The sequence below is a fragment of the Peromyscus leucopus genome, chromosome 10, assembly GCF_004664715.2.
Source record: "Peromyscus leucopus breed LL Stock chromosome 10, UCI_PerLeu_2.1, whole genome shotgun sequence".
NCBI lineage: Eukaryota > Metazoa > Chordata > Mammalia > Rodentia > Cricetidae > Peromyscus > Peromyscus leucopus.
Window position 1 is genome coordinate 24,333,224 of NC_051071.1, and position 23,163 is coordinate 24,356,386.

Here is a 23,163-nt window from a genome sequence, read left to right on the forward strand (position 1 = left end):
TGGATGAGATAAGCCAAGAAGAAAATAACAGAGCCCCAAGAGAAGGCATAAGAATCGGAAATCCACTCATTTACACATTCAAGAGACACACAAAAGTACTAAATTAAAAGCTATAGTATATATGCAGAGGACCTGTGCAGATGCATGGAGGCCCTATGATTGCTGCTTTAGTCTTGTGAGTTCATGTGAGCTGATCATTTGTTTTAGAAGGTTTTTTTTTTCTCCTGGCATCCTCTGTCCCTACTATCTCCCAGACTCCTTCTGTCTCCTTTTGGTTCCCTGAGCTCTGAGAGGGATTTGGGAATTAATGAAGACATCTCATTTAGAGGTGTGTTCCAAGGTCTATCTGCTGCCTGTCTGTCTGTCTGTCTGTCTGTTTCTGTCTCTGTCTGTCTCTGTCTCTCTCCCCCCTCTCTCTCTGGTTCTCTAAATAATATCAAGCTGTGGGTCTCTATATTTGTTCCCATCTACTGCAGGAAGAATCCTCTCTGATGATACTTAAATAAGGAACCAGTCCATGAGTTCCTCCTCCACTGGGACACTTGCTTAACCATGTTCATAGTTGATCTATCCATAATAGCCAGAAACTGGAAAAATCCTATATGTCCCTCAACATAAAAACAAAAAAATAAAATGTGGTACATTTACGTATGGAGTAATACTCAGCTGTTAAAAAAATAAATTTGCAGACACATGGAACTAGAAAATAAATTATCCTGAATAAGTTGACCAGACCAGGAAAGATAAATATGGTATGTATCCAGTTATAACTATATATTATCTATTAAGTAAATGATAACCAAGCTATAATCCATAGACCCAGAGAAGTTAGGTAAGGAAGAGGTGGTCTAGGAGGAACACATGAATCTCCCTGAGAGGGAGAAATAGAATGGATTTTTTCAGTGGACTGGAGCCAGGGGTAGGGGAGGGACAAGAATGGGAGGAGGGTCAGGTGGGAATGGGAAGAGGAGATGGGTTTGGGGGAGGGAACAAGAGAGAGACAGCTAGAATTTGAGGGGCGGTATGGAAACCTAGTGCAGTGGAAACTTCCGATAGTATATGAAGAAGATCATAAATGGAGTCTCCAAACAATGGAACAGACAGAACCCCAACTGTCATCTCTTGTCACCAAATGAAGCTTCCAGTGCCAGGACTGTGCTTCATCTAATTGATTTGTTGGTCAAAAGGGTCCAACAGAAATACCCAAACAACCCAAGCTGTTGCCAAGGTAATAGGTTGCTCTCCACAAACTGACAGAAAGGACCCATTGCTGAAGATAACACCCACAGAACTCACTGAACTTAGAGATGTTGAGCTGATACCTACATAGAAACTTCACCCCCTCTTCTAGTGTCTATGACGCAGAAAGATGCTCTGCAGACTACCAAAAGAGGAAAGTAAACACCAATCCAACCAAAGCCTTTTATATGCAATCTGTCCTGCTTGCAAAATATTCTAGGGCAATGGTGGCACAAACCTTGTGGAAGTAACCAATTGATGTCTGATTTGATGTAAGGCCCACTCTATGAGATGAAGCCCGTACCTGACACTGCTTTGATGATCAAGGACTAGAGTCTGGATACCATAGCAACTGGTAAGATCAAGTATTACTTGTCTAAAAAAATAGAAACTATTTTTCATTGAAATAAGGGAGAAATTTCCAAATCTAAGGGGAAAAGATGCCAATCAAAGTATGAGACACACAGAACACCAAATAGAACACTTAAAAGAAGCTCCCCATAACCAAAACAGTACTGCTCAGAAACTAAAGAGAAAGCAGGAAAAGAGAAGGGCCAAGTCACATATGAAACCAGGCCAATCAGAATATAAAAGTAGATTTTTTTAATAGAAATTGTAATTCTAAGGGCCAGAAGAACAGTATGGAAGACTGAAATCTCATTTCTGAAAGTCCACAACTGCCAAGCCAGACCACTCTATGTGGTGGTATTGTGTTCCCCAAGATATTGTGTACCTTAATAAACTTATCTGGGGTCAGAGAACAGAAAAAAAAAAGGAATCTTAAAAGTTCTTATTATGAAGTCTCGATTCTAAACATTTATGCTCCAAATACAAAAGCACCCACATTCATAAAAGAAACACTACTAAAGTTTAAAATGCACATCAAACCCCACACATTAGTAGTGGGAGATTTTAACACACCACTCTCACCAAAAGATAGATCTACCAGACTGAAACTTAACAAAGAAATAAAGGACCTAACAGATGTTATGACTCAAATGGACCTAATAGATATCTACAGAATATTCCATCCTAACACAAAAGAATATACCTTCTTCTCAGCACCCCATGGAACCTTCTCAAAAATTGACCACATGCTTGGACACAAAACAAATCTCAACAGATACAAAAAAATTGGAATAACCTCCTGTATCTTATCAGACCACCATGCCTTAAAGTTAGACCTCAACAACAACAAAAATTATAGAAAACCCACAAACTCATGGAAACTGAATAATGCCCACCTGAAACATCAATGGGTCAAGGAAGAAATAAAGAAAGAAATTAAAGAGTTCCTAGAATTCAATGAAAATGAAAGTACAACATACCCAAACTTATGGGACTCTATGAAAGCAGTGCTAAGAGGAAAATTCATAGCTCTAAATGCACACATAAAGAAGATGGAGCAAACCCATACCAATGAATTAACAGCACAACTGAAAGCTCTAGAACAAAAAGAAACAAACTCACCCAGGAGAAATAGACGCCAAGAAATAATCAAATTGAGGGCTGAAATCAACGAAATAGAAAACAAGAGAACAATACAAAAAAATCAATGAAACAAAGAGTTGGTTCTTTGAAAAAATCAACAAGATAGACAAACCCCTAGCCAAATTAACCAAAAGGCAAAGAGAGAGCACCCAAATTCACAAAATCAGAAATGAAAAGGGAGACATAACAACAGACAATGAGGAAATCCAGAGAATCATCAGATCATACTTCAAAAACCTGTACTCCACAAAAAAGGAAAACCAGGAAGAAATGGACAATTTTCTGGATAAATACCACATACCAAAATTAAATCAAGACCAGATAAACCATTTAAATAGACCAGTAACCCCTAAAGAAATAGAAACAATCAACAAAAGTCTCCCAACCAAAAAAAGCCCAGGACCAGATGGTTTCAGTGCAGAATTCTACCAGACTTTCAAAGAAGAACTAATACCAATCCTCTTCAAAGTGTTCCACACAATAGAAACAGAAGGAACACTACCAAACTCTTTTTATGAGGCTACAATTACCCTCATACCCAAACCACACAAAGATGCAACAAAGAAAGAGAACTACAGACCAATCTCCCTCATGAACATTGATGCAAAAATACTCAACAAAATATTGGCAAACCGGCCGGGCGGTGGTGGCTCATGCCTTTAATCCCAGCACTCGGGAGGCAGAGGCAGGCGGATCTCTGTGAGTTCGAGGCCAGCCTGGTCTCCAAAGCGAGTTCCAGGAAAGGCGCAAAGCTACACAGAGAAACCCTGTCTCGAAAAACAAAAAAAATAAAAATAAAAAAATAAAAATATTGGCAAACCGAATCCAAGAATACATCAAAACAATAATCATCCATCACGACCAAGTAGGATTCATCCCAGAGATGCCAGGATGGTTCAACATACGAAAATCAGTCAATGTAATACACCATATAAACAAATTGAAAGAAAAAAACCACATGATCATCTCCTTAGATGCTGAAAAAGCCTTTGACAAAATCCAACACCCCTTCATGATAAAGGTCTTAGAAAGATCAGGAATACAAGGAACATTTCTAAACATAATGAAAGCCAACAGAAAATATCAAATTAAATGGAGAGAAACTCAAAGTGATACCACTAAATTCAGGAACAAGACAAGGCTGTCCACTCTCCCATATTTATTCAATATAGTACTAGAAGTTCTATCTAGAGCAATAAGACAACAAAAGGAGATCAAAGGGATACAAATTGGCAAGGAAGAAGTCAAACTTTCACTATTTGCAGATGATATGATAGTATACATAAGTGACCCCAAAAACTCTACCAGGGAACTCCTACAGCTGATAAACTCCTTCAGTAAAGTGGCAGGATACAAGATCAACTCAAAAAAATCAGTAGCCCTCCTATACACAAATGATAAAAGGGCTGAGAAAGAAATCAGAGAAACATTACCCTTTACAATAGCCACAAATAATATAAAATACCTTGGGATAACACTAACTAAACAAGTGAAGGACCTTTTTGATAAGAACTTTAAATCTCTAAAGAAAGAAATTGAAGAAGATATCAGAAAATGGAAGGATCTCTCATGCTCTTGGATAGGTAGGATTAACATAGTAAAAATGGCAATCTTACCAAAAGCAATCTACAGATTCAATGCAATCCCCATCAAAATCCCAACACAATTCTTCACAGACTTGGAAAGAAAAATAATCAACTTTATATGGAAAAACAAAAGACCCAGGATAGCTAAAAGAATCCTATACGATAAAGCAACCCTTGGAGGCATCACCATCCCTGACATCAAACTCTACTATAGAGCTATAATAATAAAAACAGCTTGGTACTGGCATAAAAACCGACATACGGACCAATGGAATCGAATTGAAGACCCTGACATTAATCCATGCACATATGAACACCTGGTTTTTGACAAAGGAGCCAAAACTATACAATGGAACAAAGAAAGTATCTTCAACAAATGTTGCTGGCATAACTGGATGTCAATATGTAAAAGATTACAAATAGATCCATATCTGTCACCATGCACAAAACTCAAGTCCAAGTGGATCAAAGACCTAAACATAAATCCAGTTACACTAAACTTAATAGAAAAGAAAATAGGAAGCACTCTTGAACGCATTGACACCAGAGACCATTTCCTAAATAAAACACCAACAGCACAGACCCTGAGCACAACAATTAATAAATGGGTCCTCTCGAAACTGAGAAGCTTTTGCAGGGCAAAAGACACAGTCAATAAGACAAAAAGACAGCCAACAGAATGGGAAAAGATCTTCACCAACCCCACATCTGACAGAGGATTGATCTCCACAATATATAAAGAACTCAAGAAACTAGACATCAAAGTACTGAACAGTCCAATTAAAAAATGGGCTAAAGAGCTAAACAGAGAATTCACAAAATAAGAACTACAAATGGCTGAGACATTTAAAGAAATGCTCAACATCCTTAATCATCAGAGAAAGGCAAATCAAAACGACTCTGAGATACCACCTTACACCTGTTAGAATGGCTACAATCAAAAACACCAATGACAACCAATGTTGGAGAGGATGTGGAGCAAAGGGAACACTCCTCCACTGTTGGTGGGAATGTAAACTTGTACAACCACTGTGGAAATCAGTATGGCGGTTTCTCAGAAAATTAGGAATCGAACTACCTCAAGACCCAGCCATCCCACTCTTCGGCATATACCCAAGGAATGCTGATTCATACCATAAAGATACGTGCTCAGCTATGTTCATAGCAGCACTATTTGTAATAGCCAGAACCTGGAAACAACCTAGATGTCCATCAACGGAAGAATGGATGAAAAAAATGTGGTACATATACACAATGGAGTACTACTCAGCAGAGAAAAACAATGAAAGCATGAAATTTACAGGCAAATGGATGGAACTAGAAAAAATCATCCTGAGTGAGGTAACCCAAACCCAGAAAGACAGTTATGGTGTGTACTCACTCATAGGTGGATTCTAGATATAAAATAAAGAACAATCAGACCACAACCCATAGAACCATAGAGGCTATATATATAGCATGGAGGTCCCTAGGACAACTGTGGCTTATAATAAATTTCAGTTTTACTCAATTATTGAAAAAAAATAGCCAAATGAATGGAAACACATGAACTATGAACCAAAGGCTGATGGGTCCCCAGCTGGATCAGGCCCTCTGAATAGGTGAGACAGTTGATTGGCTTGATCAGGTTGGGAGGCAACTAGCCAGTGGGACCAAGTCCTGTGCTCATTGCATGAGTTGGCTGTTTGAAACCTGGAGCTTATGCAGGGACACTTGGCTCAGTCTGGGAGGAAGGGACTGCTCCTCCCTGAACTGAGTCTACCAGGTTGATCGCAGTCCTCGGGGGAGGACTTGTCCTGGAAGAGGTGGGAATGGAGGGTAGGCTGGGGGTAAGGGGGGGGGGGGGGGGGGGGGAGAATAGGGGAACCCATGGCTGATATGTAGAACTGAATGGTATTGTAAAATTATATATATATATATATATATATATACATATATATATTTTTAAAAAAGTTCTTATTAATAAAATCAAACATGAGCCAGGCATTGGAGTGAACTCTGGAAGGTCAGAGAGACAGAACAAGCCACAGCTATCTCACCTCGCTGGTGATTCCTCAGCTGGTCCTGTTTCCTCAGGTTGGAAGCTTCTGTGTCCTCATCCCAATGGCTCTCAGCTGAACTGCTGCTCGAAAGCCTGAAGCTGAACCAGGCCAAACGCTTAACCAGCCACATGCTTAACCAGCCAAATGCTTAACCAGCCAAATGCTTCTAGTTTCTGTTCCTCACGCCTTACATACCTTTCTGCTTTCTACCATCACTCCCTAGGATTAAAGGCTTGCTTCCTGGGATTAAAGGCGTGAGTCACCACACCTCCAGCATCACCACCATGCCTTCCAGTATTCACCCCAATACCTGGCTCAGGTTTGATTTTATTAATAAGAACTTTTAAGATTCCTGCTACAACTCTACCCAGATGCACTATCATAATAAGAAAAAGGATATCTTTCCATAAAAAAAAAAAGCTAAAGCAATTCATGGCCACTGAATCATCTGTACAGATGATAGTGGAAAATATATTTCAAGTTGTAGAAAATGATAAACACAAGAAGTTATGGAAAAATATTTCTAGATATTTGCTAAGCAATGAACAATAAGAAATGCTGAAGACTATAAAATCAACAAAATGACAGAAATTGGTATGCATATTACAATAATAATTGAATATCAAACTTTCCCAATAAGATATAGATTAGTTGATTGGAATGGCTGAGGGCCCCTAATTGGACCAGGCCCTCTGAATAGGTGAGACAGTTGATTGGCTTGATCTGTTTGAGAGGCATCCAGGCAGTGGGACCAGGTCCTGTGCTCAGTGTATGAGTTATTTGTTTGAAACCTGGGGCTTATGCAGGGACGCTTGGCTCAGCCTGGGAGGAGGGGACTGGACCTGCCTGGACTGAGTCTACCAGGTTGATCTCAATCCTCGGGGGAATCTTAGCCCTGGAGGAGATGGGAATGGGGGGTGGGCTGGGGGGAAGGGAAGGGGGGGCGGGAGGGTGGAGAACAAGGGAATCCATGGCTGATATGTAGAATTAAATTATATTGTAAACTTAAATTAAATTAAATTTTAAAAAAAACAGAATCTTTCATTTTGCTGCATCTAAGAAATATATCCCACCACCAAAAATAGACACTACACTAGGGTGAAAAAATAGAAAAAGATATTTCAAGCAAACGAAACTGGGAAACAAGCAGGTGTCATTATTCTGATCCATAGATCAAATGGACTTAAACATCAATAGACGTATTCTACTCAAACATTGCAGAATACAAATTCTTCTCATTGGCCTTACTTACTGCAAAATTCATCTCAAATTAGGACAGAAAACATGTTTTAATGAATATAAGAAAATTAAAATGATTTCCTGTATTCTATGCCCATAAAGGAATAATGTTAGAAATCAGTAGCAAGAAAACCACAGAAAATACCCAAAGTCAAACAGACTAAACAATACACTGTTGAACGACTCCTTGGGATAATCAAGAAAGAAATTTAAAAGTTCCCAGACCTGAATGGAAATGAGAATAGAACATAACAAAACCTGTGGGATACTGTGAAGACAGTCCTAAGAGGGATGTTTATAACTCTAACAGCCTGTATTACAAGGTCAGATAGATCTCAAATACATTTTTAATGACACTTCTAAAGGTCTCAGAAAAGCAAGAACAAACTAAACCTCAAACTGTTAGCAAAGAAAGAGGAGATGAATAAATAGGTAAATAATAATGGTGGTAGACAGATGGACAGACAGATAAATGGACAGACTGACAGATGGATTGGTAGATAGATAGATAGATAGATAGATAGATAGATAGATAGATAGATAGATAGATAGATAGATAGTAGATAGATAGTAGATAGATAGATAGATGGAACAAAAATCAACTAAATAGAAATGAAACAAAAAAATGTGAAACAGTTTGTTCTTTGAAAAACAAAATTATTAGCAAGCTCTTAGCATAATTAACTCAGAAAAAGTTCTAAATCAGTATGATCAGAAGTATTAATGGAGAAATTGCAACCTATAATAATGAAATATATAAAAACATAAGGCTATAATTCCAAAACCTATACTCCACAAAATGTTAAAATACAAATTAAATTAATTTCTAAAAGCATATGACATACCAAAGTCATATAAAAAACAAATTTTTAAAAATCCACAAACAACAAGATTGAAGTCCCAGTAATAAGGAATCCTGGTGACTGAGAAAAAGCCCAGGTTCAGAGGGAGTCACTGCAGAATTCTACCAGAATTTGAAAAAAACTATAGCCAACACTTCTCAAACTTTTCCATAAAATAGAAAGAAAAGATTATTTTCAAACATGTTTACAAAGCCAGTATTACACTGGCTGTACCAGAAAACACACACACACACACACACACATATACATGAAAGTTTTGACAAATCTCCCAAATGGACATGGACGCAAATTTCTCAGTAATATACTTGCAAATCTTCCAAATTGACTGTGAGCAAGCCTGTAGGGGATTTTCTTTACTGATGATTGACAGAGGAGGGTGAGCCCATTTTGGGTAGTGCTATCCCTAAACAGTTGGTCCTAAATAGTATAAGAAGTAGGCTGAGTAGCCATGGGGAACAAATCAGTAAGCAGTGTTCTTGCATTGCATCTGCTTCATGCAACCTGCCTTGAGTTCATGACCTTAAAGGAAATATCAGCCCTTGCCCATACATACATATTCATAACTGCTCTACTCATAATGTCTAGAAATGGAATGTGTCTACCAACTGATAAACTAATGATAAAAGCATGGCACATAAACACAATGAAATTTTATTCAACATTAAATTATGAAATGTGCAGGTAAATAGATGAACAAGAAATTATATTGAGTGAGGTAACAGAGGCCAAGAAAGTGAAAGCCTCTTGTTCTCTCTAATATGAAAATCTTAGATTTGAATTTATAGATTTATGTATTTAAATTGGAAGGTTATATCCATAGAATCCAGAAATAAAAACAAAAAACCATGGAGGAGTCAAGGTGGGAATAATGGTGAGTGACAGTAAAATGTGTTGGATATGAAAATAGAGGAGGGAACACCAGGCATAAAAAAGTTTAAGTGTGGCTGTTGCAGGGTGATGGGACAATGCCAATGGAGATGGGCAGGGCTAAACATCCCTAAGGAGCTCCCCCCCCATAAAAAATCCATATAAAGACCTAATGCTTTATAATATAAAAATAATTGAAAATCTTGAAATATAAAAAGTATGAAATTTGGATAGTATCACCTTTCATAGATGAGCATTGTTGTTCCCAGAAGCTATTGGCTTTTAATTTAAATACTCCAGTTGGCTGCCCATTTATGAGACTCAAGCTTCCTTGATTCTAAAAGGATAATGAGAGGCAGGTGGGTGAAGCCACATCCCAGCTGTACCCTGCCTACCTAGCCATCCTCGGGATATTTGCAGCATTTCTGTAACAAGGTCTAATTGTCCACATTTTCTTTATGTCTTTATTAAAATGGAACTCGAAATCAAATTCAGTGAAATGGTTTTAAATTATGAAACAAGGAAAGGTTAAGGATTCATGCAGTCCATACACATAAATGTGGGGTGGTGGGCTGGACCCAGAGCAATACATCTCTCCAATTCCAAACCTGTTATTTATCTCTGACCTAATAGAAATGCATTTTCTGGGCTAAGCTGCATTTTCTTGTGCTTTGACTCTATTCCCAGTCAGGAATCACAATCCTACAGGGTAGAACTTTTTGTAGTCCCTTTGCTGTCTACATTGTACATTAATTCATGGCAGGCCAGAGTACATTTGCACTGAATCTGGCGTTCCAGCAGATAAGGTGACAGCAGAATATTGCCAAGGCCATGGCAGCAATTAGGACTGAATCACACACCTGATAGTTCTTACTAATGGAGACACAGAGTACAGACAGATGGGGTCCTGCTTCTAAAAGCCGCAAGTAAGAGTGTCTAACATACTGCTTTGAGAGAAAGCAGGCAGCATCCTGTTGAGATAAATGGGATCTGAGTGGAAGCATTTACTGAAGAGACTGATTATTGTTATTAATACCCAGTGTCCACTACACTAGACATTGCCCATTGCTTACAGGGCCACCTCTGATTGATTTCTTGTTTAGAGTCCAGTCATTGCAACTTGGAAAGAATTCTCATTAAGCAAAGGCTTACCATATACTGGGGACCATTCATTCATTCACTCATTCATTTATGTCTTCAACAAATACTTGGAGTGTATGTGACCTACTATATTCTACCCAAGCATTGAAGAGAAGGAAACAAAAGTCTACCCCCACAATGTTATGGACACAGGCTGAAAACAACACATAACCAAATGAACGCTATTTAATATGTAGTCTGTCTGCATCCTTGCATGAGTGACAGATAAGGGACATTTACAGGCTTAATGTCTGGAGTCTGGGGCTGCTTCATATCTAATTAGCATATCTGTATCTGAGCCGGAAGAAAGGAAGAAAGAGACTAAAAATGTGTAGTCCTTTCAACAAAGTTACACCTCTCCACTTATGTCCCTTTGGCAATAGGAAGCTGCAACACACCCTGGGAAATGTAGTCTTTTTCTGGTACCTACTCTGCTCACTTACAGGTTTTCCTGCTGTATGAATAGGTTGAATATATTCTAGAAACATCCCTGAAGAGAAGGAAAGCAGAGTACTGAAGGAGTGAGACTCGTGTTTTTCTTGGCAATGAACTTTACAGTAGAGGGTAGAAACCTTGGAGCATGGCAAGTGTGTTTCCCCTCATTTATTTTCAAAGTAATATAAAATGTTTATCATTGTCCCCATTGGCTAAAACTAATCACTTTCCCTGCATGTTAACATTTTCAAATTTAAATATTTTGGATACAAAATTAATTAATTACTAAATAATAATTAAAAGATCTTACTGTGACATTTCATTTCACTATACCATGCTATTGCCCAAAAGGAGTAATTCCTGTGTTCAAAAGCAAATAAGCCATTTTCTTAGGAAATGCAACAGAAAGGAAATATCACAGGAGAATCTCATGACAATCATCACATTTATGTCCACAGCATTGTTTGAAGCAAGGTTCTGATTCATATATTTCTTATACTTGCACACACACATACACACACACACACACACACACACACACACACACACACAAACACACTATACTTCACTTAAAGCCACTTAAGAATATGAAAGTGACATGGACAGAAATTCAAAGTCAAGAGCCTGAGATTCAAAATTGCTTCTTTTAATAGCAACCGTGTTTTGAGCCGACTGCTTTGCGCTTTTGGCCTCAGTTTCCCTATTATAACAATAATTGCCCATACCATAAGGATTAACTGTGCTAACGCACACGAAGCATTTAGCAACTAACCTCCGGCACTGTAGGAGTGTGACTCTGACCTCATTCATCTGCAGAGTATGTAAACTCTGGCTCAGAGCTCTGATGAGGTAAGAAGAGACCCTAAGCACCCAGCCTGCATTGTTTCCGCTCCTGCTGTAAGAGAAAGCATCCGTAAAGGAATCCCAATAGCCCTTCTTCATTATGAATCATACCGGTAACCCATCAGGCCTACCAATGAGCATGTCCAGTACCCAGACTCCCCTCTCTTCACATGTCCATTTCTCTAGGGACATCAGTATCTTCCCATTTCTCAAGTTTTCACACACCACCTTTCCTTCCTCCCCATCAGTCTGCTGTAATGCCGACATGTCTTCCGTGCCTCCCACTCAGCGCTGTCCAGTCCATGCTTTGACAGCAGTGACTTTAGTCCATTGGATTTAGTGTTCAGCTAGAGAACAGAAATAGCGGTGACAGCTATTTTCTCTTGACCAGCCCTTTTCTCATTGCCTCCATTTGTTTCCCCATTTTAACCCTAGAGTTATAGCCTCCCATTTGGAGAATTGATCTAAACATTATCCTGGATTGAGTGCCACACTAATCAGCTTCTACCCCCATTTATAGTCTAGCTGTTAAGAACAGGACTCAAGCTGTATTTTCTTCACCCCTCTCTGATGCACATGTAGTCTGAATGCCTCCTTGCTCACAAAGTCATTCTTACTAGCCCTTCCATAAGGCAGTTTGTGTGCATCCTTGTCTTTCTTCACCCTTAACTCACATGCACAGAAGCCTTCTAATTCTCAATGCTCTGTTCACTCTATGTACAATAGAGCTCATGCCTCGTTTACCACTCAGTCTCCAGCAAACTACACAAATGTGCAATGGTATTTCCCGACTTCAAGTGAGGTGCATCTCACAGTATAATGCTTGCCACTCTCTTAGAGCCATGTTGCAGGTTAGCATGTACTCAGTCCTATATCTGATGGCACACTACAGTCTTTGGTTTTAAGTAGACATCATGTCATCATCCCTGATAAAGGAGACTAACAAATGCCTGTTAATTGACAGGAACCACAGTGAGGTTGAATCTCCAGCCAAAATTTCCATACATCTAAGCTGTCACTGGCCTCCATCATTTCATTTCCCATTCTTGTTGTGGCTGAAAAGCAGTCTCCTTATTTTTTAATGAAAAACATTGAGAAATGAAAGCAGAGTATTCCCCTTTGGTAAAATTACAGCTCTAGGTGACATTGCTCATAATCTGAATCCCATCAGATTATCCAGCATGAGAAAGGCATGAGGATGTGTATTTCTTCCCAGGTGATTAGGTTAGAACAACTTAATTTTGATCATGCAACCTGATGTTGTAAAACAGATGAGATAAAGCATGAGTCAGCTGCTTTGAAAACACAGTGAGGACACAAAGCCATGTGCCTCTTTTTTAATAAAACTGTTTCTAGTAAAGAGAACTAATTGTAGATTCATTGTAGCAACTGGATCCTATGACGCTTTAAACCAAAGAAAACACTTGCAAGTGGCATTCCAGAATGCATCAGTGCATAGCTCTGCATCGCAGCACAAGCCATTGCATGTGCGCGTGTAGCAACCTCTGCCCCATCTGTGAAACTGACAAAAGCATGCTGAATGATCTGTTTCACTTTTAAATGAGACAGTTTATTATTTGGTGATAGAGTCTTAATCAGAGCTTTTATGTTTATAGTAAGGTTTTATAGAAACGTTAAATCAAAGTCACCACAATGGAGCATATGGTGTCACATAAGGTGATATATTAATTTGCAGCTTCCCTGACAGTCAGAGCTTGTGAGCTCAAAGAGCAGTATCATTCTTTTTAGCTTTGAAAAGAAAATCCACCAACCTCCTTGCAGAAGACTATATTTCTTGTTAAATAGCTAACATACTTACAGTGGTATCAGTTCGCAAAGCTTTATGTTTGTCAGCTCAGGACAATTAAAACTATCATATTCATAAGGATTTTCTTTACATTTTAAAAGCTTTGTTATAAAATATAACTAAACAACCATTATTTTCTTCTTCCAAAGGTCAGGAGTCAGCCAAGTCTACTTCAGGTTATAAACTCCACAGTCAGAAGCATGCTGCTTTTCCATTCCTGGGGGGACTGTTTATGACAGTCAGTCTTAAGTCTTCTTAAGTTGGTTCCAGGGCCAGAAAAGGAAGCAGGTGCAGCCTGCAGCTGTTGCTGACTCCCTAAAGGTGCTTTATGAATGTACTCAGTGAAGGCAGCTATTAGGACTGTTGGGACTTGTCAGGGTATAATACAAAGAAGATTGGAGAATGAATTCCTAACTGCCTGAGTGAGACAAAAATATCAGTACCCAAAAAGGTTGGCATGCACATGTGCATGCATGCATATACACAGAGAGAGAGAGACAGAGACAGAGAGAGACAGAGACAGTGAGAGACAGACAGAGACAGAAACAGACAGACAGAGACACAGAGAGACACACAGACTCTGAGGAGCTCACTCATTAAGTTGTCTCCATAATATACAGGGCTATTCAGAATCATGAGACTAATCATAAATGGGAGCTCTAGGGTTCCTAGAACTTAAGACTGCTCAACCCATTTTTAACTGAGGAAGTTGGGAAAATGGCCCATATTGCTGGGAGCCCATCAAACATCTGTTTAGTTTTTATTTTTAGTTTTTGCATCCTTCTCAGTAACGGAAATCCAATTTTATCTTAAGTGCAATGTATACATCTTCAAATCTATATTTCTTAAGTCTTCATGATCAGCTGGGGGGTGGTGCATGACTTTAATTCCAGCACTCAGGAGGCACGGACAGGTGGAATGTCTGTGAGTTCCAGTCCAGCCTGGTCTACAGAGCGAGTTCCAGGACAGGCTCCAAAGCTACAGAGAAATCCTATCTTGGGGGGCAGAGGGTGAGGGGGAATACTTCATGATCACCAAGAAACTAAGAGAAGCCAAGCCCAGGTTGCTAAATGGGATTTAATGGGGGAAAATATAAGAGTGGGCACACTGTTTGCAGGCTTTCCTAAGGCTTTTCTCCTTCTTTATTATCTGCTGCCTACATGTAGATATGATAAGCTGAGCAACAACAGCTGTTTAGAATCCAACATAACTAGAGGGACAAGAGCCAGTGAACCATTGCCAATATTCAGCTATTGGATTTTCATCATGTACTAAAGTAATATGGCCAAGTCAATGAACCTGCCCATATCACCATAAGAGTGTGTGACGCTCTTTACCTTGAAAAAAATTATGGCTCACAACTGACGACAAAATGAACATTTAAATACATAATGGAAAGGAGGAAACTGCTTGAAGGAGGTCCTAAAGGGGAAAGAGGTTGGGTTATTATCACAAAGATAAAAGATGGGCGCTTGAGAAATGGTTCAGAGGTTCAGAGTACCGCTCCTCTAGAAGACCCAAACATAGTTCACAGTACCCATGTCAGGCAGCTTACACCATCACTATTTAACTCCAGTTCTCAGAGAATCCAAAGCTCCTTGCCTCTGCAGACACTTACACTCACATGTACAAACCTACAAACAGACAGATACAAAGACAAACACATAATTAAATATAATAAAAATACACACTTTTAAATGTGAAAGAAAGACACAGAATATAAAGAAAAATTTATTTTTCAAAGATGGGGAATGGAAAAAGGATGATTAATGCCTATAACATTTTTGGAAATCATTCCAAAGGAATAGCTTATAAATGACCTCTCTCTCTCTTCAAGAAATAAGAAGTGAGTGGAAGGATGAAGTCTTGGTAAAAATAACAAAGATGTAGAAATCTTATCAATATGCAGATCAACAAGGAAGAGATGCTGGTGTACATGTAACTGAAGACTCAGCAGCAAGAGCAGACATGAGTCCACATCTGTATGGCTCTGGGGTGTACCCCAGAAGTCAGGGAGACACTGAAGAAGCTGTGAGCTCTAGAGTAGCTGCATCTTATCTCCCAAAAGGCATGAGATACACCTAAATAAAGATCAAAATAGGCTACACATCAAAAAACTCAAATGGAGACCAAGTGTGGCAGTTACAATTCCAGCTCTTCTACTTATTAGCTGGTGGCCCTGAGAAAGTGGCCCAACCCTTCTGTGACTCATCCCCCTTCTGTACCTACAAAATGAGAGTCACAATAAATACTTAAGGATGAGTGTGAGGAATAAATTCTTTCCTACATATGTGGTCGTTTGAATCTAATGGGCCCCCATAATCTCATAGGGAGTGGCATTAATTAGATATGTGCCTTTGTTGGAGTGGGTATGGCCTTGTTGGAGGACATATGTCACTGTGGGGATGGGCTTTGAGGTTCCCTATGCTCAGGACACTGTCCAGGGTCTCAGTTGACTTCCTGTTGCCTGCCAGATACAGGACTCTAGCTATTCCTCCAGCACCACATTTGCCTGTATACTGCTATGTTCCCCACCATGATGATAATGGACTGAATCCCTGAAACTGTAAGAGAGCCACTCCAATTAAATATTTTCTTTATAAGAGTTGCTGTGGTCATGGCATCTTTTCACAGCAATAAAAACTCTAACAGAGACAACACATAAAGCACTAAATCTGGCACATGGCAAAGCAAACACTGTTAAGAGTCTATTACTAATACTTTACTGGTATGCATACTGTACTTTGTATGGTACTTTGTACTATAATAGATGGTAATGAACATCAACCAGATAAGCCATAAAAATTGGACACCAGGAGAAAGGAGAGATTGCATGGACTAGGGAAGAAAGAATGGAAAAAAGTAAGAGTGACTCAAGAAAAGGGACCACATCAGAGCTGAGCGTGCTCTTCAGCTTTCCCAAGATGAATTTTTCCTTTGTCAGTGAGCCAAAAGGAGGAGAAGCGAATGTCTTCCAGAGTCTCCTGAATCTGAGGAAGACCCTCCCATTACATTTTAACCTTCCCTTCTCAATAAGGAAATAGGATAACCTTGTAGCAGGGACTAAGAGGAAGCCAGTCTTTTAGGAAGGAGAAGATAGGTCAGGGAAGTGGATATTCTCCAATTCAGCCAATTTCTGGTGGAAAGAGTGTTAATAATGGCCAAGAAGAGGAAGGTAAAGAACACACTGGGGAGGTCTCTGGGAAGACCCCACAAGTATGGCCATACTCCTACACCCCTCAAACTACACTGTGAGCCCTGTTCATCTCTCTGGAAGTCATTACCTGCTTGAAGGATCTTCCCATTGCCACCACCCTCAGGACTGGGAGCAGTTGGTGCCAGATAAAACCAGGAAGACTCAATAAATTCTTTAAATTGGCTTCCATCAGCAGAATTCTATTATTGGCTCCTTTTATTGATATAATGGAGTGTATTAATTACTGTTCTGTTGGTGTGACCAAAAGCAACTTATAGGAGGAAGAATTTTTTTGGTGTACGGTTCCAGAGGGATGAGCGTCCGTCATGGCAGGGAGGCACAGCATCAAAAGACAGTTGAGAGATCTCATGTCAACCACATAAAGCAAGTAGAAAGCGAGACAGTATTTGAAATGGGGTAAGACTATAAACACTCAAAGTGACACCCCTTGCCTTGCTACATACTTTACAGCAAGTTTCCATTACCAAAAGTTTCCATAACCTCCCTACACAGCACCATCAACAGGAGATCAAGTGTTTAAATAGAGGAGGCTATGGGGGACATTTCCCATTCAAATCAGCACACAGCTTTAGCATTTGATATTTGAACTTGGTTGGATCTCATCTCTTAAATGTAAACAACATATTTAAGGCATCTTGGTTTTCCAACTCTCAGGTTCAAGTCATTTTTTATCTTCCTACAAGTATCACAGAAGATAGTTCGAAAAGTAGAACACGAATGCTTAGAGATTGAGAATAAAGTACCACAGCAATATTTAGCAAATGAAAAAGGAGAGATGATTTCCATGACTATATAAGCTTGCTAATGAACCAAAACTTAAAACATTTTTAGGTCATGTACATTCCTCTTGGTACAGCTCTCCTGTATATTCTGAAACCAAAGCTGCTAGCACAGGCTGTCACTGTCATCAAATAACACAGATGCTGAGCACAAAGTAATGCTGGGACTGATACAAATCAAAGCTAGTATTATTCTCCAGGAACATGTCAGTAGCATGTTGTAGCGCAGATTCAACAGAAGATTCAAGGAAATTAAACCCGGTCAAGCAGGAAACTTGGAAGGGAGATGCAGTCATGTAGCAAAGGGAGAAAGGAGGCTGACACTACAAAGAGAAGGCAAAGGCAATAGGGGAAAGAGATGAGCATCAGAAAGACCAGAGAAATAGGGCAGGAAGAGTGACCCTGGTGGGGGGTGGTCCGTGCCAGTGTGCAAGTCAGAACAGACTGAAGATGGATTGAGAAGAACATGAGAGGACCCTTCAAGATATCCTGACCAAGACAGTGTCCAAACCTATCAGCCCTTTGGCTTCAGGCAGTGTCCTTAAATCACACACAGGGACCACACTGGTGCTGAGAGGAGAAAGGGGTGCATCTCTCCTGTGGACCCTAGAGGCACTGTAAAGCAAGGTCAATCCAGAGCCAAACAGATAAGCCTGAAAAAAAAAAAAAAAACTCCCATCCAATTGCTCCTTTTCCCTGACATTATCCGTTCTCCTCTCAGCCAAGGAGCAAGCTAAGGAAGAGCAGGAACCACTGCCCAACCCACTTCTGGAAATCTAAACCCTTATCTTCCCAATTCGATGCATCTAAACTTATGTTTTATGAGAACATGGACTAATGTACGAGCTGACGCAGCCAAGGTCAGCTCATAGCAGCCCCTCAGGAGACATCTGTCAATGTTTTTCTTTGTTACAGTTGGGGAGGTCTGCTTCCAGGGGGGCTGTGGAACCTGTTAAGCATCTTACATGCACAAGACAGCTTCCCACAAACAGCACAAGGAAAACAATGCCATCTGAAAAACCTTAGTGAAGTCCACAAAGCCCAGAGCTGTTTCAGGAATTTTCTGCATGGCTATTTTAAGTTTATTCTGCCTGAGGACTTCCTTTCATGGCAACTTTGAAATCTTTTTTTTTTTTTTTTTTTTTTTTTTGCTGCTTGCTCTCCTATTCAGATTCTCCAATCACTTAGGAAAAAAACTAATATAATCTAGAGTATTTAATCTTCCTTTTGACAAACTTTTCTTTACTTCAATGTCCAATATGCATTCACATTCTTCAAAATTGAAGGTCCCTTCCTGTTCAGACTGCCACAGTATGTAGACTCTCTAGGTTACATGTCCCACAAGCTGATGTGATGTCACCTACCACATGCAGGTCTGCTTCTGTCAAATTGTGAGTGCTAAAATGGACATGGGCTGTTGGGCAACCTCCAGACCATCCACTAAGGAAATTATTAAATGTCAAAAGCAAAACAGCCTCAATTTTACTGAAAGCCCTCATGTTGATAACATTTCCTAAATTATAACTTGGGTAAAAACCAACATCAGTGGGAAAATAAGAGCTTGCTTTCCACACATACCCTCGGTTAGGGGGTCACCTACTGCAGTTTCTTCTAGGCCACTTGCCACAGGCAATGGCCATCATCACACAGAGTTCTATTTGAGTAGCTCACAGTCCAGAATCATGGTCTTTGGTGCTGCAAATCCATAACCACTAAGTGTTTTAAATGGATGGTACTCAGAATGGACTGAGGTGACAGTCACTATTGGGAGGGACAATTCAAGACCTTGGCAAAGTCCAAGCATCCTGCCTTCCTCTGCACATTGTCCCCTGTGACCCTCACAGGGCAGGTAGGGTATAATTACCTTACCTCAATGTCCCCTAGGTTCAGCTTCAATGATCCTATGACAAGTCATTGTGTTTATGTTGTGTGTTCCAATGTGATGGTGACTGGAGGCCTTACTGGTTCTAGACAGACTTTCCCTCCAGGAGTGGCCAGCTTTCAAGACAGCAAAGTATCTCATACAAATTCATTTACCAAAATAAACCAACTTGTGCAGTTCCTGACAACACATCATCTTCCCACTGGGACTTCATAACTAAGCTATCATTCTTCTGCCCTTTAAACTAGGGCCACCACACACCTAGTTATCAATGCCCCATATGCTATTGTCCTTCAATCCTATGCCTGATTGAACCATGTCACCTGTTTCCAACAGAAACACAATGAAGGCCCTGGTGCACATTTTTCTAATGTTATTCACTGTTTGTAGAGTGAAACTCAAGTGTATCTTCCCACCTGGCCTGTGTGATCCCTATTTTGGGACCTTTGAGTAACACATTATCTTTTCAAGGGTGTTGTTTCCTGGCAGGAAGGACTTTTAAACCAGTGCAATAAGGAAAAGGGTGGTCTAAGCAATCAATGGGGGAGACTTGGTGTCTAGATAGCAGCAGGAGAATGGGTGTGTATTGTAAGGTAACCTTCTCTGATTATTGGGTATATGTGGGCTGTGCTTAGACCCTAGGGAAAGAAGTTATCCGTACATGGTAAGAGGGATGATCAGGTGAGACATACAAGATAGGACACTGTGTATGGGAAGTTGACCCAAACTACCAACAAAGGATGGCCAGGAAAGTTAGTGCCATGAAGTGATGCAAGGACGGGGTGGGGGGGGGAATATCTGTTCCTGGGATCTGCCCCTACTGAGTCAGAGAGGTAGACTAGGGGTGAGAAGAGTGAGCTCTTTGTTCCTGGCAGAATGTTTCTAATTCCTACTTCCCTTTATTTCCAAGGATGGAGAAGAGGAGGAAGGATTAGTTTCTTTTTTTCCACATTAGTTTCACATGGTGTTCCTGACTCCTAGGTACAGAAATCCAGGAATAATCCCTTATTTTTTTATCACAATAGGATTTGCATGTGTTTATTTCTTATAAATTTATTTCTTGTTACAGGAGAACACAAACTGCATTCTTAAAAACTGTATTAACTTTAGTATTCCAGTGGATATACCACAAACCAGTTTTTGTTGAATAAACTCTGTAGTTTATATCCACCAACAATTCAGCCTCAACCTATAACTCTCATTATCAGGACCAAAATTTGGAATGGGTAGAAACTGCAGATGGTTTTAGCTAACAGATGACTTCCTGTGGGCTTCTTCCTGTTGACTTCTATGGCCAAATTTAGCAAAGAAGCAAAAGGCAGGCAGCTGAACTTGAATATAAATCACCTGACATTAAGGAATGGGCTATAAAGCTTTATACAAGCATTCATAAAGGTTAGAGAGTGTGAAGTGTTATTTTCTTCTGAATATACTTAAAGACAAGCAGAGCACACAGTGACAGCAGCTTCTAACAGGTTCATCTGGCAAACAATTGTCCAGAAGCACAGGACACAGCACTGGGGAGTCTCCCTGCATGACACCGCCTCTCTTGGAACCACTACAAGCATGTCACCCATGCCTTGGGTACTATTTCCATCCTGAGTGATGTGGTTTCCATAAAGTAAAGGTAGTTACATGTTACATGTATGTGTAACTAGCAGGTACGTGTAACTGCCAAGAGTGTTCTATAATTCTAACCTAAAAAATATTCAATGAAAGTGAAGAGATTTATGAACCTAAAAGACTACATTATTCTATAGACAGAAAGGAAGTGGATCCAGATGTAGGGTGGGAGAGGAATTTGGAGGAATAGAGAGAGGGGAAATCAGGATACATTGTATGATAAAATAATCTATTTTCAATAAAAAGTGGGAAAGATTACACTACTCTCTATAAATATTATGATTAAACAATGTAAAGGAAATTAGAAGATCACTCATTGGAGCTGGAGGGATAGCTAAAAAGTCAAAGGAGCTTACTACTCCAGCAAAATGCCAGAGTTTAGAACCCAGTACCACACTTTTTTCACCAAAACCTGTAATTCCAAGTCCAAAGGATCCAAATCCCTGTGGCTTGCATAGACTTGTATACACCCTTACACATACACACACACACACACACACACACACACACACACACAGAGAGAGAGAGAGAGAGAGAGAGAGAGAGAGAGAGACAGAGACAGAGACAGAGACAGAGACAGAGACAGAAACAGAGAGACAGAGGAAGTAGGAAAATTATTCAAGATATTCCAAAAGACACAAGTTATAACAAGTTACAAAGTGTTCACACACCCTAAGAAGAAAGTAATTAAGCTTCCAAGGAGTGGATGCAAGGAAGACATGGAGCAATTGGTAAATGAGGAGAGACCTAACAGATTCAAGAACAAAGTCTTTGGTTTTTCACCAGCCATAACAAAAAGAACCACAGTGACCCCTTTTAGCCTCTTACGTTGTTAGATACCTTTATAAACATGCATCTTGTGGGAAAAGCTGGCACTCCAATGCACTTTGACTGCAGGTGAGGCACACAGTGGCACCACCTTTGGATGAAGCACTCTGTGTAAGGTGGTCATTTTTCCCTAGACTTTGTCTGGACCCTGCAATCATCTTCTCCTCGCCCCTTTTGTCACAACAAACAAGGGCACAGTGCCTCTCAGGAAGAGGGAGGCAAAATGTTTTAAAGAAACTGCCTCGGAACTGCTGTGTCTTTGAGTTGATAATTATAGTTATTTTAACTGGCCCTAAGTTTCCCAGAACCTTCATCCACTACTCGATATTGGGAGGAATTAATTGGAGCAAACAGTTTGGAAAGAGTCTTTGTCACCACAGGCATCATGCTGCTGAGTTGACAGGAAACACTGAAACAGACAAAGACACTCAATACCTGTTCTTGATGTGCTGAGGGGGACCAAGACATCTGAAGCTGCCATCCACCATGATGGCTAGCCTGGTACACATAGCCTCGCACTCTTCCATGCTGAAAGGAAATAAACAAGTAGAAATGAGCCATGCCATAAATGGATGAGCCCTGTTCAAGCTTCAGAAATAAAAAGGAGGCAAAAATATCATTGGTCCAAAGTAAGTAACTTAATATAGAACAGTCATGAAATGAAATAACTTGATGTGAAAACTCCTAAGATTTTATTTAGGTAGCCAATTTAATGAAGGTTGTTAGCATAACTATATGCTTGGAAGAATGATCAGTAATAAAATATACAAGAGAGAACCATTTAGCAATTATCAAAAATACAAAAATACATGTACAAAGGATCTTAACAAATATGTGAATTCTTTAAAAAAAGAATGACATAACTTTACTGACAAGCAAAAAATTAAATCTTAAAAAAATCAATAAAATCTTAAAAATCAATAAAACAATGGAAAGAGTGAGTATTTCAAAAATAGAAAACTGTTATAATATGAAAATGAATATAAGATGAATCCCATTCTTGGACCTGCCTAGGCTCAGTGTGCTGGGCTCTGCTAACTCCCCCTTGATTTGGGGGATGTGGGGATGTGGGGTGGCTGGGGGAGAGGGCTGGGGGTGCGTGGGAGGAGGGAGGAGGGGGGATCTGTCGGTGGTATGTGAAGTGAGTAGAAAATTTCTTAATAAAGAAAAATTAAAAAAAAAACAAAATAAAAGGTGAGTCCCCTTATTGGCTTTCCAATACAAAAGGGTCAGCCTGGAAACCATGTACACACAAATACCAATACGGTCTCATTGGGTTGTG

At 39.8% G+C, this 23,163-nt stretch overlaps 1 protein-coding gene across 1 annotated transcript in view; it reads right to left on the minus strand.

The window, feature by feature from the left end:
* The window catches only part of Abca13 (ATP binding cassette subfamily A member 13), a 436,683-nt gene that overhangs the window by 20,980 nt on the left and 392,540 nt on the right, over positions 1-23,163 (minus strand). Inside the window, exon 59 of the mRNA XM_028891010.2 lies at positions 22,317-22,409. Coding sequence (XP_028746843.1) covers positions 22,317-22,409 — 93 coding nt within the window. The remainder of the gene's footprint in view (positions 1-22,316; positions 22,410-23,163) is intronic.